Source organism: Chaetura pelagica, unplaced genomic scaffold, assembly GCF_000747805.2.
Source record: "Chaetura pelagica isolate M959 unplaced genomic scaffold, ChaPel_1.0 scaffold45, whole genome shotgun sequence".
Taxonomy (NCBI): Eukaryota; Metazoa; Chordata; class Aves; order Apodiformes; family Apodidae; genus Chaetura; species Chaetura pelagica.
In genome coordinates, this window is record NW_009953217.1 from 3,009,506 (window position 1) to 3,025,235 (window position 15,730).

Here is a 15,730-nt window from a genome sequence, read left to right on the forward strand (position 1 = left end):
CTCAAGGCTTCTAAGAGTGCAGTACTTCTTAGTCCTCTCAGTTGAATCCTACAGTGGAGTAACTGTCAACACTAACACTAGCTTCCCTTTTCCTGAGAGCTAATGGGGTTGTTTTTATGATGCACATCTTATCCATCAATTTATTTTATGGAAAGAAAATTTTAATGTTCAGTATTTCTGCTGATGTTATGTCTCTTAATGTAGAAGTGCCCCCCTCCCCCCTTTTTTTTAAGCACTGCTGTATAGCTCAGTGCAGAAAACTACATCAAAAAAGTAGTCTCTGAGAGATTAAGGGAAATCATGTTTTGGTGTAAATGCTTATTTATATGTCTTGTCTTTTCTCAGAACTCATTTGCAGAAGGCATAATGCAAACAAATTTACCAAGGTTACTACTTCTTCATCTCCCATTTGAAATTTGCCATTTTATCAAATGGATGCAGGCAGGGCCAAAATGCCCCTAAAAACTCAGATAGATGCTGCATTGTCTTCCTCCTACTGTCATGGGAATCTTAAGTGAGAAAGAAGTTACATGGTACTGCCTTATTACGGCAAAATAATTCTCTGCAATTACCTCCCATGCTAAAAGAAGTCACCAAAACACATCCTCATAGAGACCCAACTTCCAACATTGCACAGTGTCTAATACTGAACAGCAGTTTGTCAAATTAGGACATGTGCAAACATTTGAATATTCAGATGTCTGACAGAGAAGAATGAACACCTTGCTCCTTTAGGTAAATGTATCCTCAAAACTACAACAGTCGAACAAAAATGGGGTTTGTAGATTAGCTACGTGCCAAAGTACAAGTAGGTATTTAGGACTAAATCCAGTGAAGTCTTTGATAAAATCTAGGTCATAATTCAGTATACACAAAGACTCTGCTGGGTCAGCATGTCCTCCTGTTCATATAGGAACACTTCTGTTTCTATTTACTTCAAGCAGCTCTGGACAAATCCCTCATCTCTAGGTTAACAAAACCATTATTACCTACAGATCTGAGTGGGCTTCCCCTCAGCTGCTCTCCCTGTGCCCCTTCACATGAATAATTTGGATGCAAATACCACTGAAGGATCCAGTAGCAGCCAGTGTCCTCCTGACTGGGTTATAACATCCACCTCTTCTTGCCAAGAATTACACTCAGTGGAGATGTAGCCTGTGATATACTTACAGAATAAATTGATAAATTGAACCTACAGTTTATCTAATATTGGTATTACATGGATTCCTAGAGGTCCCCACATGCCACCTACAATTTGTATGCACAGTAAGGAACAGAACATGTCCACATTTCAACTCAGCCTGTAGCCAATAAAGCTAGTTAACCTGTGATTCTTTTATCACACACTTTGTTTTTTATGTTGGTGAGGTCTGCTGAGCCTCATGATGAGTGATTATATTTATTTATAGACATTTCTGTAGTCCTCACCACTGTGGCATATGAACACCTCAAAGTTTAATGGCATCCCAAATTAATGACTTCTGAGGAAGCACATAAACCTGAAACATCGTGCTCTAGTTAAATTATAAATCTCTGTCACTGCTCCTGAACGTGTGACAGAAGTTACACCCAGGAAGCAGGTTTACATGGCACAGCTCTCCCTGTTAGGCACCCACCAGCAGGGAAGCCCTCTTACCTCTGAGCTCAGCCCACTGAGTGCAACACGAGTAATACCCCTCACCTCAGAGAGGTAACTAGGAGCAGCCATCCCGGTTTCTGTCCAGGAGAGGGTGTGGGCTGTACTTACTGCCATGGGGATGTTCCACATGGGGTGGGCTGTACTTACTGCCATGGGGATGTTCCAGGCCATGTAAACGTGGGACTTGAAGTCATCCATCCAGACCTCGGCAGCGCGCAGGGCGTTGCGCTTGGCGTAGTAATCGATGTCGTTGTTGTAGGGCTTCTTGGTGCGCTCGATGTGCGCCACGCGGGAGCAGGGCAGCACCTCCATGCTTCCCCCGCACTGCCACACCTGGGAAAGGTGCAGGAAAACCAATGACAGGATTATTTTTCTTTCCTTTTTAACGCAGTACAGCTGCTGCTTCCCAGAAGCCGAGCACTGAGTGTTCCCTGCTGGAGGTGGGCACTACTCAATGACACCAAGTGCCGAGTTTACCCGCTCTGGGGGTGAAACCTCCCTCTGCACGTGGACTGTAGATGGGTCCCAGGTGAATGCAGCTGGTTGTGCTGGGTACAGAAGTTCAGGTGCAATAAGTATACAGATCCTTGCCCATAATGTCACTGTTCTTGGAACCATTAAGCAGAACACAACTTACAAGGTGCTAACCTCTGTCGTAGGGGCTAATTTAACCTAGTACTTGTTACTGCAACTTCAACACAAATCAGTTGTATCAACCAGCTGTGTTTGGTGGTCTGTGCCAGGGGGTTAATTTGTCAGATTTCCAAATCAACTAACAAACTTTTAATAAGTTCAATGTGGCTACTAGAAAAATTTGCATACATAAGCATCTCAGATGACCTACTCCACACCAGTGCCTTTTATGTGGGGATTTGAACATTCCTTTGGGGAAAGAGAAGAAAACAAATTACCCATATGCACAATACCAACAGGAAAAAAAAAAAAAGCAGCATGGAAATAGACTTATTTTCTCATTATGGAAACCTACATTTTGATTGTGGGTCCAATTATTCTTTCCTTTTTCTAATCTAGCCCCTGCAGGCTTCACTAATTTTCAGCACAGTAATTCTCCCTTCATAAACAGGCTTTGTCCTGCCTTTTTCAGCAAGAAACCAGCACTGACTTACCTGGCTGGGACAGGACAGCCCATGGGTATTTTACCCAAGAATTCAGACACAAATTTAGTACAGGATGCCTTTGTAAAACTCACCATTAACCAGGATGTGCGTTTGTTCAGTAGCAAAGTTACTGCCACGCTTGGCAGTGGATGTGAGCACAGCACCCGTTTCCTACCCAGCCTCACAGGCACAGCAGCTTCCCTGGGTGTGCAGAGCAGCAGGCAAGGTGGGACCAGCCCTGCCCTCCTGCCCGAGAAGGGGAAGCAAAGGACACAGCTGCTTGTCTGCTAGGCAGCGAGGAAAGGAGAGACCTCTGGTGCAACCCCTCTCTATGCCTTTGTCTGCAGCCCGGTCACATAAGAAGCAATAAATGACCACTTATCTCTCTGCACCTGAGTTGATGAAGATGGATAAAAGGGGCTGAGTGGAGACTCTACCCCCCAGCCTTCCCAGACACCAGCACACCTGTGCTGAACCATTTTTTCTTGTTGATTATTTACTGTCTGAACCCTATGGTGGGAAAAAAAAGAGGAGCTGTCTCTCTGCATCAGTGAGATCCAGAGTGATGCAGGGTGACTGAAGCTTATGTTTCAATTCCCTCAGGTCTGCACCTAGTACTACAGTCTAGCAAAACTAAGGATATTAAAACATAATCAATAATCCATTGCTTTTCAAGGTTGTCTTTTATAGAGCAGAAGGGCTCATTTCTAGAGCAGATGTGTTGCAGGACAATCCTGGGGCAGTTCTCAGGGACAAAGAGAAGTTGCTTGGGCAGTGGCAGACAGAGTCTTCTCACCTGCTTTTTCAATGCTTTGTTAGGAAATATTTATTTGCTGTTTTTCAAACAATTCTTTTATAAATCACTGGCCACTGGAATTTGCAGCTGATGAATGAAATACACTGAAAAACACACTGCTCATAAATTTGAGCTAACTTGTGCTGAGGGTTTCCAATGCAAAGGGAAAGTGCTGCAAAAAAGAGAAATTAATTGATTTTCACAATCAGAAGGGGAAATGAGCAGTCCACTTCAGTGCACTGCTGTTTGGCCAACCCATCCTGGAAGTCAGCTATTTAATGCACAGCACATTTTTCTTACTCTTGATATGGCTAATGACCTTGTAGTTTTTATTTCTATGTTTTAGTACCAAGGGCAAATACATTATCTGAGTGACAGATTTATTGCCTTCAAATGCCAGTGCTCATGTAAACCTGAAAAGAAAAAGGTACTAAACTGTAACATTAAAGGCAACCATTCAGCACATCTGTAAATTCAACACAAAGAGTTATTTATCAGTAATAAATTCTCCCCAGATGAAATCTACAGGGATCTCAGACACCTGACTTTGCAAAAAACACAAGAAAAGGCAGCAGCAGCCTTAGGCCAGATGATGCTCACCCTGGGTCCTCGGTGCTCAGCAGTCAGTCACCTTGCACTGTGGTGTGACCTGCTTCAGCTGCCCATCTGCCCCTAACAACAAGCCTCTGAAATTCAAGGAAGGATGAAAGAACAAGGGAAGTTTTACTGCACGGAACAGATGAGAGGCAAGTCGGTAGCTGCCCCTCAAACCGGTTGATTCTCCTCCTCTTTTCATCCTCAAAACTGTGTTTGATTAGTCATTTTAACAGTAGTAAACAACCCACTTTCTTCCTCATGTAACTATGAAATTACGTCGGAAAAATAATGACATGCATCTCTAGAACATTGCTCAAGCAGAGCTCTTAGTCCCTTCCTAGGGACGGAAAACTATTTCTACCTGTGAGCATAAAGAAATGATTCATTTGCTGAGAATGTAGGAGGGGAACGGTCTTTATAGGCTGCTCATCACTGAAAAAAACCACTCAACCTTCTTCCCCCATGGAGAGGCAAATCCCCATTAGTAAACTTTGGGTTTGATATCACAGCATGTGCTTGAAAGATGCCCTGGGCTGGGCACAGAAGTAGCACCAGCCAAAGCAGAGAAGCTTCTGCTTTGTGTGCTCCTTGACTTGACACAAGCTGCTACAGCCCAGGGACTCGACTTTGCCTCCACAAGCATCACACTCTGCAGTGTTTTAATACATGATCAAGTAATTCCAAGAGACACTCAATTTATTTGCTAATTGTAGTTAATTTCTAATTTCAGTATTGCTCTTTAGGCTGCTATAAACAAAATTGATAGCAATATAAATGTTACCATAGCTGAGTTACCTTAGCATTTTTACTGCTAATTATCTCAATCAACTTTTCTATAAACAGACATATTGAGTATTAAGAAGAACAAGTACCCACATCAGGGGTAAATTACAATCTGAATGATAATGTTCATGGTTTGCACTATAATGATTTACTGGCACTAATGATCAGGTGTTCCTGTACACCTGAGATTGGGCTGTCCTACAGAAAATTATTTACCAGTTATTAGGCAATAGTCAGTTGGACATTATATTCAAAGACAAACTGAGGTGAGACAGTGTCTTGTTTACCATGGTGTAAGCAGTGCAGCACCTCAGTTCACTGAATTCAGGTCAGAAACGTGATTTTAAAAAGCTAATACATGGTTCTGCTTTAACTCTTGCCAAACAAGAAGAATTTTTCTAAGAAAACATATTTTCCCAGAATTCCTTGTTGGTGAAGGCTCAAGGTACCTTTTTTTTTTTTAAATAGAATTTTTTAAAAATACTGGTTTCCTAAAAAGATTAGGGAAAGCTCTGCAGACAACTGTCTTTTCTTTAGATGAAGATGTTACCAAGTACTGTTTCAGCTTTCAACCAAAATACAGCTATACTGGGAATGAAGGAAGGAGGCAAAGCAAAATGAAATATAAAATTCCATCAAACCAACTGGCCCTTTTGGTGAAAAAAACCAGCTTACTGACTAATGAGTGACATGACTCATGCCAAAAAAGGCAATGAATCCAGCATTTTGTTTCCATTTGCAGGAATGCTTTTAGGATTGTCAGGAGAAGGGGTTTCCTGCAGTCTACAAGTAACTAATACTAAGCATTATTCATTGTTTCAGTCAAAACCCACAAACATCTGGCTTCACAAGTCTATGTAGGACATTCTTTTGCACACTAAGCCAAAATTACATGGTTATTTATTTTGATACAAATCTCAGTAAAAGCAAAATTAGTAGGTAAAAATAAAAACGGCATTGGTATGAAGGCACAACTGAGGAGACAGGTAACTCTCAGCTCAGAAAACCTAGACTGGAAAGAAAGAGTAAGAACTTTGTATCCTGCTGTGAATCTTGCAGTTTAAACACCTTGGGGCTCACTGAGAGGGAAAAATAAAAGCTTCAGACTCTGCTGCAACTATTTTTGCCATCAAATACACCTTTGGTTCAAGCAGTAGGAGGGATGAGGTGTCCGAGAACATGTAATAGCAGAAAGGAAACTTCAGCAAGGGGGGATTTGCTTTCAATTAATCACCCTTTGCTAACAATTTCACATCCTCTTTTAATGAACACACTGGTTCTGTCCATCAGCCTAAATACTGCAAGTTTACACGTGCCAAAAGCAACTCCAGCACAGACGGAATGAACCAGGCATTTGCAACACATTGGTCTGTGTCTCCTTTAGAACTTGCTGAGTAAACATTGGCTCATTTTTCCAAGAGTTGGGATTAGTCCTGCTTCCTAATAATATAGAAAATCAAGCAGTTTATGAAATCTGCAATAATCTGTGACTTGGAGCCTATTTTTCATAGTTAGCAAAGCTCTCTGGAGTTGGTGCCAGAAAACAACCTGTTCCTGTGCAACTTGCAATTGTGTCATAGCAGCTTTGTGCTTTATCTGCTTCTAAGAACTTGTGGACACTTCAGTGGTCCTTTGCTGAATGGAATAATCACAGTCTGCATCTTCCAGCAGTAAGAAAATGGAAAGAATCAGGTTCAAAACATGCACGTGGCTGCAGGGTCCCCCCATTTCTAATGTGCCTAGCAGAGCACGTTACCCAGCAGTTCTGCAGTGGCTTCTGCCAGAGGCAGCAGCACTTCAGAAGTGGTTGTTCAGCACATCCTGAAACAAAACCTTTAAGCTAGAATGAGACTCTGATGTTTTATAACAACAGTTCTGAACTGCACCTAAGCAGCACTTCACAGAAGTAGCCTTTCAGATTGCAGACTTTCTTTTCTGCATGAAGCCAACAGAAGAGATGGAGGAGTTTTCAAAGCACCTCAGATATCTCTGCTTTTATGATATCTCAGCATGGAAATTCTTAAAAGTCAGGGATCTCAGGTTTTCTTCAATTTTCAAAGCAAAGCCTACCAAAGACAGATGTCTTCTAGACTACCCACACACACCTACGGCAGGACTGGAAAAGATTTCTCTATCATGAAAGAATTTCCACATTTTAGAAATGTTGCTGACCCAGTTTGTCAAGAGTAACATAAAACTTAATTCTTTTCAGCAGTTGAAACACAAGCTCTATGTCACTTCCATCTTCCTCCACACAAAAAAAACTACCCCAAAATGTTTTTCTTTAACTGAACCCACTGATGATTTTCAGATCTGCTTGGTGTTACAAGCTTTTTAAACATTTCAAGCATATTTCAATCTGAAAGGTCAGTTTAAACTGAAAACCCAAAGCTTTGTTGCAAAAAGAGCAAAACACAATCTTTTGACAACATTTTATAAAAGGCATTTGTTCCCATTTAAAAATTTTGCCAAAGCACAGCCTTTCCCACAGAAGTAATTTCTTTTAATTTATGAGCTGGAAAAGCCTCAAAACCCTGCCCAACAAACCTAAAAGAGGCCAGGGGCTCACAGCCCTTCTCCCAGTGTATGTGGCCTGGGGATAAAGATGCCTCAAATCACTGTGACAGATCATCCAAATGAGAGGATCTGATGGAATGGTTAAACTGTGGGTCCTCAAGGTGAAAAAAAAAAGTCTAAGTACTTTCTGGCAAAAGTTGCAGCACTTGAAGGGCAGGAGGACATGCAACCCAGGGAGCAAATTCACAGCAGCAGGTACCACTGGGCCCTTCTCAGCTCCCTTAACACCTCTGGGCAAAAAAAATAAATCCACATGTACATCAAAGTCACAGGAAAATTCCTACCAATGAAGCCAAAAAGAAAGATGGGAGGACGGTGCTGCAGTTTCGACCTCTCTTTCCATAGACCAATGAGGTCTAAATCAAAAGGGATTATTTAGAGTAAATTAAAACTATGATAATAAGATTTTTTTCCATCTGAAACCCAGCAGCTCTCTAGTTATCCTCCAGTCCTTAATGGATGTGGCAACTATACTAGTGCCCACTCAAGAAACAAAAAATGAGCCTGAATACAACACACTTAGGGTTCCTGCAGCCCTGATATTGGCAATTTATGTAGGTCCCTGAAAACTGATTTTTTGGACGTAATTTTTAGCCTGACATTTTCTTTTTTTTTTTTCTAGTGGAGTTTTGTGGATATTCTTTCCTCCCCATATTGTCAGTGCTGACTAGAGAGTCGTATTTAATCAGATGTGCCAGATAAAGTGCTCTCTTTTCTGTTTTTCATTTCACATAGGAAGCTGTTAGCAACCAGGGGGCTGTCAGAATCAAACACGTCATATGGCCAAATGAATCACATGGTCTCATTTTGTTCATCAGCTACATTTTTATCATCATCATCATCATCATTAAAGGCAGCCATAATTATGGTTTAAAAAAGTCCCAACTCTCGGTTCTCAAAATAGTCTCTGCTATTTCATGGTGCACGTACAGAGGAAAAATCTTTCCACACTGGGACAAAGCAGCTTATAGCAGAGAGATTTTCAGCTGCCAAAAAAGGAATTGAAAAAAGGGAGAAATTGCATCTCAAGATCCACAGATGGTGTATTTTGTCAAATATTTTAAGATAAACTTCTGACCAATGCTTGCAAATAACAGGACCCAAAAGGGTCCTTGCTCAACAGCTCGTGACATTGCAACAGAGATAATCTCTGCTTTTTTGGTTTCAAGTCCTGCCATAGCAGCTTATAGATAATCTGCTAATAGAAGATGTATAGGGAGTGTGACACATAAAAACTAATTCTGTTCCTAGCATAGTCTTATTAATGTAGATGTGTAAATACCCAGCTGCCACTGCTCCTGCTGCTCTGTAAGGCCAGGAACACGCAGCAGTGTTTGTGGACTATTGATCTGGGAGAGCTGAATCCCACTTGGGGCTCTTATTTATTTTCCTCTCTCATGCAACATGAACTTAATTTGGAAACAGAAGCACAGACAGGGAGGGCAGAGCAGATGCAGTCATACAAGTCTTTAGGATATGTTTGGCACTAGTATTACCTCTCCTTATGATTATTACTATTATTTCAATTGGCACAATGAGCAACCCATGGAAGCTAGATGCTTTTCCCAAAATCATTGAGGGATTTCAAGGCTGTGTTACCTCCTCTTGTGAGGTTTTGTGGTAGATTGAAAAGGGCACTTTTTTATTTGTAGGAAAATAAAAACTTCCTTTCAAAGATGATACTTAATTAATCCCTAAAATTTGTTAGGATTTATAAGGGCTTGACCTCTTAGCTTTGTTCCCTCAGGATTTTCCAATATTTAGAGATTAATTGCTTTCAGAGAAAAAGGCAACGGGACCCTAATGTTCTTGCAATGAGACACTCAAATTATACTTGTTTTCTAAGTTTCTCTGGTGGCTCTTCAGGAGCAAATGTAGAGGTTGTCCTTCACATGTTTCTTAGAGGTTACACAGAACCTCAAGCCAGCTAAGATCTCAGATGTGACAACAGTGAGAAGATAACACCCTTCTGTTATACTTCTCACAGAAGAAAATAGATAAGCATGAAGAAACTGAAACATGTTCTAGAGAAACCCACAGTCAGCAACTACTATCTTGCTGCAAGTCTCAACTGTGTGTAAAGAACTAAGTCTCATAAATTAACAGACTAGCTGCTATGGGAGGGAGAAGATAGGATTTAAATAGCATTAAAAATGTCCCACATACTCCAACCACTAATCCCATCTCCATAAATCCATTTTGGCCCAATTTATACAAATAATATTGCACCTTTATAAGAGGCACATCTAGGGAAAAAGCCTTCAGAGACCCAAGAGCAGAATGCTACCACACAGGCCAGCTGCACACACCCTGCTTGGAGCACAGATTTCAAATACACAGTCACTGAGATGGCAAAAAGTAAACTATTGCCCCAAACCAAGGTGGTTCAGCAGTTCTTGTTTGCCACTAGGGAAGTTCATCTCTAACTGCAGTGCTACTGGTCAAAGAGTAAACACATGAGCCTAAAAACTAGGCAGAACCTTTAACAGGATCTCCCTTCAATCGTCACCTAAACTAAGCCAGGATGAAAGTAAAAGGCAAAAGTTGTTCAACTACTTTTTCTTTTCCCTGAAGCGAGTTCTCAGCTTTCTTGTGTAACACCATTAGTTCACACTTTCAGTCTTTTGCTGAAGGAATGACACTTGCTGCAGGTTCAACCTTCAGTGAGAAGGCTGAAAAATGATAAAATGCTTCCTGGCATTTTAGCTGAGACCACAGAGGAGGAGAATAAAGAGCAGAATTTATTGATGATTCCATTAGAATAAAGTCATTCTTGAATAAGAAAATATTGAAACAGATTGTCTAATGAAGTGATCACAAAGGGTCTTTTCAAAGGACCCTAAGTGGAGTTGTCTTCATTTGCTTCCTCTTTCTACAACAGAGCCTGAAATGATCTTTGCATATTGTCTGCACTAAATCCTGCAGGGTTGCTATTTTATTTTAAAGAAAAAAGCTTTTAGGCTGCAAGGGATTCATTCAGTGAGAGCTATTATGCTTATTGTGACTCTGCTGCAGAGCCCAGGGATGTACTGTATGCTCATTAGATCCTGCTTTGTTCCAAAACAATCTCTTACAATGCAAATTCTAGCATGCTGATCTACTTAGAATAACACTTTCCAAAAAGGGCTGTTAAAGTAAAAGCTTCTTCTAATGCAGAAACACTACAAACTCAGATTAATTACCAATATTTTAGACTATGAAGACATCTGGTATCTCAGCTTGAATTCAGCATTGAACATGGTAACAAGAAGTCGTGAGGACTCTGTTACAGGTACCAAGCGATGCCATGGGCAGCCACAGAGCTCAGAGGTCACATTACAAAGCCACCATAACTGAGGCACATATGTCAGTTGGCTTCTTGGTGACCAGCATAAAAAGACTTGCTTGTTCAAGCATTTAGGCAGTGCAGAAGAACAACCAGCAGAGAGGACCTCTGAAGGACTCTGGGTGAGATGTGCGAGTTCTGCACAGCCCTGCTACGCAACCACCCTGGGGGCAGTGCCAGCAAAACCAGGAGAGAAAGCCAGAGAAATAAGCTGGGCAACACTGAGCAGAAACAACACACTGAGTTCTGGTTCTGGATGTTCAGCACTCGGGGAGCTGTGACAGTTTCCATCTCTTGGGAGCACACCTTGAATTTCCCATTTGGCACCGTGACCTGCCGTGCTGGTGATGGCACAAGGTGCTCTCGGCTTTTTCAAAGCATTAATTCCATCTTGTTTCTCCTCTATGACCTTCCCAAGAGAGTGGTTGTATGAAGACAGAACAATGAATATTATCATCCAGGAGATATCCCTGATAGCTCATTCTTAATAGTTCCATAAATCTCACTAAGTCTTAGTGCTTTAAGTGTACAGCAGAGATAATAGTGCTGTGAGGACCAGGGGGAACCCATTTCTCATCTGTACAGAAAGTAGCCCGTCTAGGGACATGATTTTAAAGCAGTGTCCCTTGTACTCTGATTAGCAGAGCTCAAGATGGAGGTAGAATTTACACTGAAAACTGATCTCCAGGAGGATAATGATTAAAAAAAACAGAGGTAAGCAATAAGAGAAAAAAAAACAGTTCCCTAGCAGAAGTACTAACAAATATTACAGCAACTCCAAACATCCTTTCCCACACAGCTGTTCTAAAAATATCAGCAAACTAAACAATTTCCATTAAAAACAACCAACCAAATCATCACCTGCTTATACTGGACAAGTTCATCTGGTGGCAATAAGTACCTGCTCAGTAAATAAACACTATTATCAAATTCAGACGATATATTGTTTTATGCAGGAAGTGCCAAATGTTTAATAAACATAAGATGCAGATGTGTGTGCAAGAAGCCCACCAGGAATACTTATTTATATCAGATGACAAACCCATGATAAAGATTCTCCTCCTGGGTAAAATATAACCAGTATTATAGGAAGGTGCCAGTGGAGGAGAGTTGCCCATAAACAACTGGAGTCACCTGCCTGGTAAGGAGAAAATCAGAACTGATGTAGACAAAGCCTGACACTGAAATGTGTCTCTGAAGTTTGAAAACCACACCTCTGACTTACAGTGCCCGTTTGCCCAGGGACATCTAGCCTTGGCAGCTGCCTGATTGCAAGAACTCAAAAAAAAAAATACAAACAAAACCCCAGTGTGTCTGTTACAACACACTGACTTCATCTTTCTGACTAAAGGGCCATACACACCTGGATCAGTTTTGGGATACCTTATAGGAAAGGCACAAAAGCAGGGAAGAGGAACTTTAGCAGAAGCAAATACTAGTATGTTCTAGTCATTCACTCTGCTTATATGCTTTGTTGCTACTATTAATGGACAGCAACTGACAAACTAAGCTATTTTATATGATCAGACAGCTTAGCACATCACCTAAGGAGCTAGTAAAGGGATGTGATTTGGGTTAAAACGCAACAGAAAAAGACTGTGATTTGGATGGGCAACTTCCTAAAGAATATCCTCATCCCAGGTCTGCAGAGCAGGCTGTCATGTGTAGATTTGTTGCCTCTCCAGAGGAGCTGGAAGTGAGGTGTATCACCAGACCCAGCCTTCTTCTGGCTCTTTGCATTCCATTTCTTCAGGACAAGCTATTCCCAGTTATAAAGATTTAGACTGAGGCTGGCTGCAGTTGACAAATTCTTTTGTTTGGAAGGTTTGTTTGTTCTGTTGTGTAATGAAACCAACATAAATATATTGATGGTGACACATAAGAGTTTGCAAAGCATGTTTTTATTCCTTAAACTAGATGGGACACATTCCATCTAGCATAAGAATGTGAAAACACACATTTGGCAGTATTTTTCCCAAGAGCTAAAAGTGTCCTCACAATTGAAAACTGTAAATATTAGCTTCAGCTTACTGGGAAGGTAGTGTCCTGTATTATTAAAGTGCTGAGCAAATATGGGATGTTCTTTGTTTGCAAGAGATTTCTGGAAGTTAAATATATATACACACAGAGATATGGTTTCAAATTGAACTAATAATGGTTTTGACATTTCAAAGTGTTTGGCAACTCAAAATATGGAAAAGTCCATTTCAGATCAAGCAAAATATTTTGTGGCAACAACATCTGAAAATAACCTTCTCTGAGAATGCACTGTTTAAAAAGTTTTAGTGGATTGTCCTTTTTTAACAGATTAATTTAGATTATGTTGTTGGGTTTTTTTGCCAAATCTGTATTCTTTTTAAAAAAACCACACTAATATTTGGAAAACTACTGCACCATTATAGACTCATTAAAGCCTGAATTTCCAAGAACTGAACGGGTGGTGCCATGAGGTTAAGTAATTCTTTTGTCACGTGGCTGGTGTGTTTTATCCTTGCTGGGTCACAAGTGCTCCTCATTTACAAGCTCCAGATTTCATCTCACCATTTATTTGTGGAGCTTTTCTTGTAAACGTTCTGGGCTGCCAAAGAAACAATCAAGAGTCTTTCTTTCCTACTTCTCTTGTTCAACCTAAATACATATGTCTCTTAAAAAACCTTTTCTGGTAAAATGGGATGGATGATAAGCAAACAATTACAGGGCTGCATCACTTTGCCTACCATCTGTAAGAAAATTTGAGAAACTATGGCTTTATATCATTTTTATGAAGGCACTTTCCTGGACTTTCAGTTCGTTTAATTTTGTCCTGGAGCATCTTTGCTGTGAATAACATGGAATACAATCCACTTGTCTGTCCTGTTGCCTCTAAATAATCTTCCCATCTTCCTTCAGAGCCAGGCTGTCACAAGCAGTGTAATACCTCTGCAGAGATGAAATAAGACAAAAGCAATAACCACAGTCAAGGCCCCCAGGGATTTCTTCACTTGCTCTAACTACAGTGTCCACTGCATCAAAATCCTGCCTTGTTGCCCTATGTCAGTGTTTACATGCTCTGCTGCTTCTAGGACTCACATTTTCAGAGGAATTCCAGCCTTATCACCTGCTTTGTCAGGTAATGGCAACAACTATTTCCTTTCTCCATTTCTCCTGTCATTGCCACCTTCTGCCAACCAGCTCTGGTCACAGCCTCTGCTCTGTAACTGAGCTCTGCTGAGCAATTCCAATATTATATGAAGGATGCTGTGTTTAAAAAATGATTCAAGTACCTTCTAACACTGTAGGAGAAAGGGCTTTGTGGCTGTTTGTGTCCCACTGCTGAGACTAAATTGCAGGTTAGATGGTTTGTTTTGGCTGGGCCAGGTGAAGATCTTTTCCCAGAGGTGTTTGTGGCAGTCCTGGAGCAACAGGATCTAGTGAGAGACTAGGCAAAGCCAGGGAAGCCAAGTCAAACAAATAGCCTGTGTGGAATGATGAATGTAATGAATTATTGCCTTCCAATTAAGAAATACCCTCTTAATTTTTTCCCCTAGTGTAGTATAACTGGGATCCTCCTTCCTGATTAGAGGCAGTGGTTACTGATGGTCCTCAGAAAACAGGATAATAAATTCACATGCTGACTGATAGGTACAGATTGTGAGAAGATAAAGACACTGTTCTTCAAGATGTCTATATACTGTCTCCCATTATCTGCAACAGTTCATGTCAAAATGCCTTGGGGAGGGCTCAGTAGCACCATCTGCTCTCTAGAGAGAAAGTATCACCTACATTCAGTGTCTACCTGCATTCATGTACATAGACAGTTGGCCCAACAGAGTGGAACATCTAAAGGTGGCAGCCAGAGATCACTAGAAAGTCCTGAAGGTAAAACTGTCCCATATCTGCACTGTCAAAGTGCTCAAACTTCAGGTAGCACATTTTGTGCAAATGGAGCAATAAAAAGCATTTCTCTTACTTTGACAAATTAACTGCATTTCACTGATGTTCCTTCTAAATAGCATGAGTGTGTTTTTAAATCTCAAAACTATGCCATGCTTGAGACTTCAGAAGCCCAAGCTATTTTCTGAGGGAACTCCAAGAGGCAGTTTGATAACCAGCTGCATGGGAAGAAAATCCTGAGCATAGCTCTTTAATGTAGAAAAAAAGACATAATGAAACCTAATAATTGGTAGTTAATGCTAGAGAACTTCTTACTTCAGAATTATTATTATTATTACAAGATAACAGCTTACTGTGGCTAATTCTCTACTATGTAAAATTTTGGTGGTGTTTGTTGTTGTTGTTTGTTGTGGTTGTCTTGTTTTTGTTTTGGTTTTGTTGGTTGGTTTTTTTTGTTGTGGTTTGTTTTGTTTTGTTTTTTAGTAGTGAGGTTAGGCATCTTCTAAAACCTATCAAAAAAATCAAACTAAATTTCTGGAGCTACCTGTATAAGCTGCTGGGCCAGGATCTTAGCCCTTCATTAGCCAGTTTAACTGAAGAAGCCTGCCTGGAGTTTGGGGATTTCACCCTGCATATCAGATTTGCAAAGTGTTGTGGAGTGAGGAAATACCAAATCTCCAAAGAAAGTCTGACATACAGAAAACTCCAGCCTTTTCCAGTTTTTATAAATTATATATAATATTTATGGATTAAAAATTAATCAGCCAAGCTTCCTAGACAGCACCCAATCCAACCTAGTGACCCTTTGATGCTGAATTCAAACAGTGTTTCTACCCTTAAACTTCTCAAGCTACGATACCACAACTGCATGGGAAGAGATACAGGTGGGGATTAATAACTCCTTCACAAGGGGAAAAACACTGAATGCCTTGTGCATCACTTGCTGGTAATCCAAGACACAATAGAGCAACACCTTGCTGGGTTTGCAATCACTAAGGATGTGCAGTAAAGCAGGAGTTATC

General features: G+C 40.7%; 1 protein-coding gene across 1 annotated transcript in view; it reads right to left on the reverse strand.

The window, feature by feature from the left end:
- Positions 1-15,730, reverse strand: part of GALNT9 (polypeptide N-acetylgalactosaminyltransferase 9) — a gene marked incomplete at its 5' end in the record, with an annotated part of 132,203 nt that overhangs the window by 11,964 nt on the left and 104,509 nt on the right. The window contains one exon of the mRNA XM_009997691.1: positions 1,787-1,972. Coding sequence (XP_009995993.1) covers positions 1,787-1,972 — 186 coding nt within the window. The remainder of the gene's footprint in view (positions 1-1,786; positions 1,973-15,730) is intronic.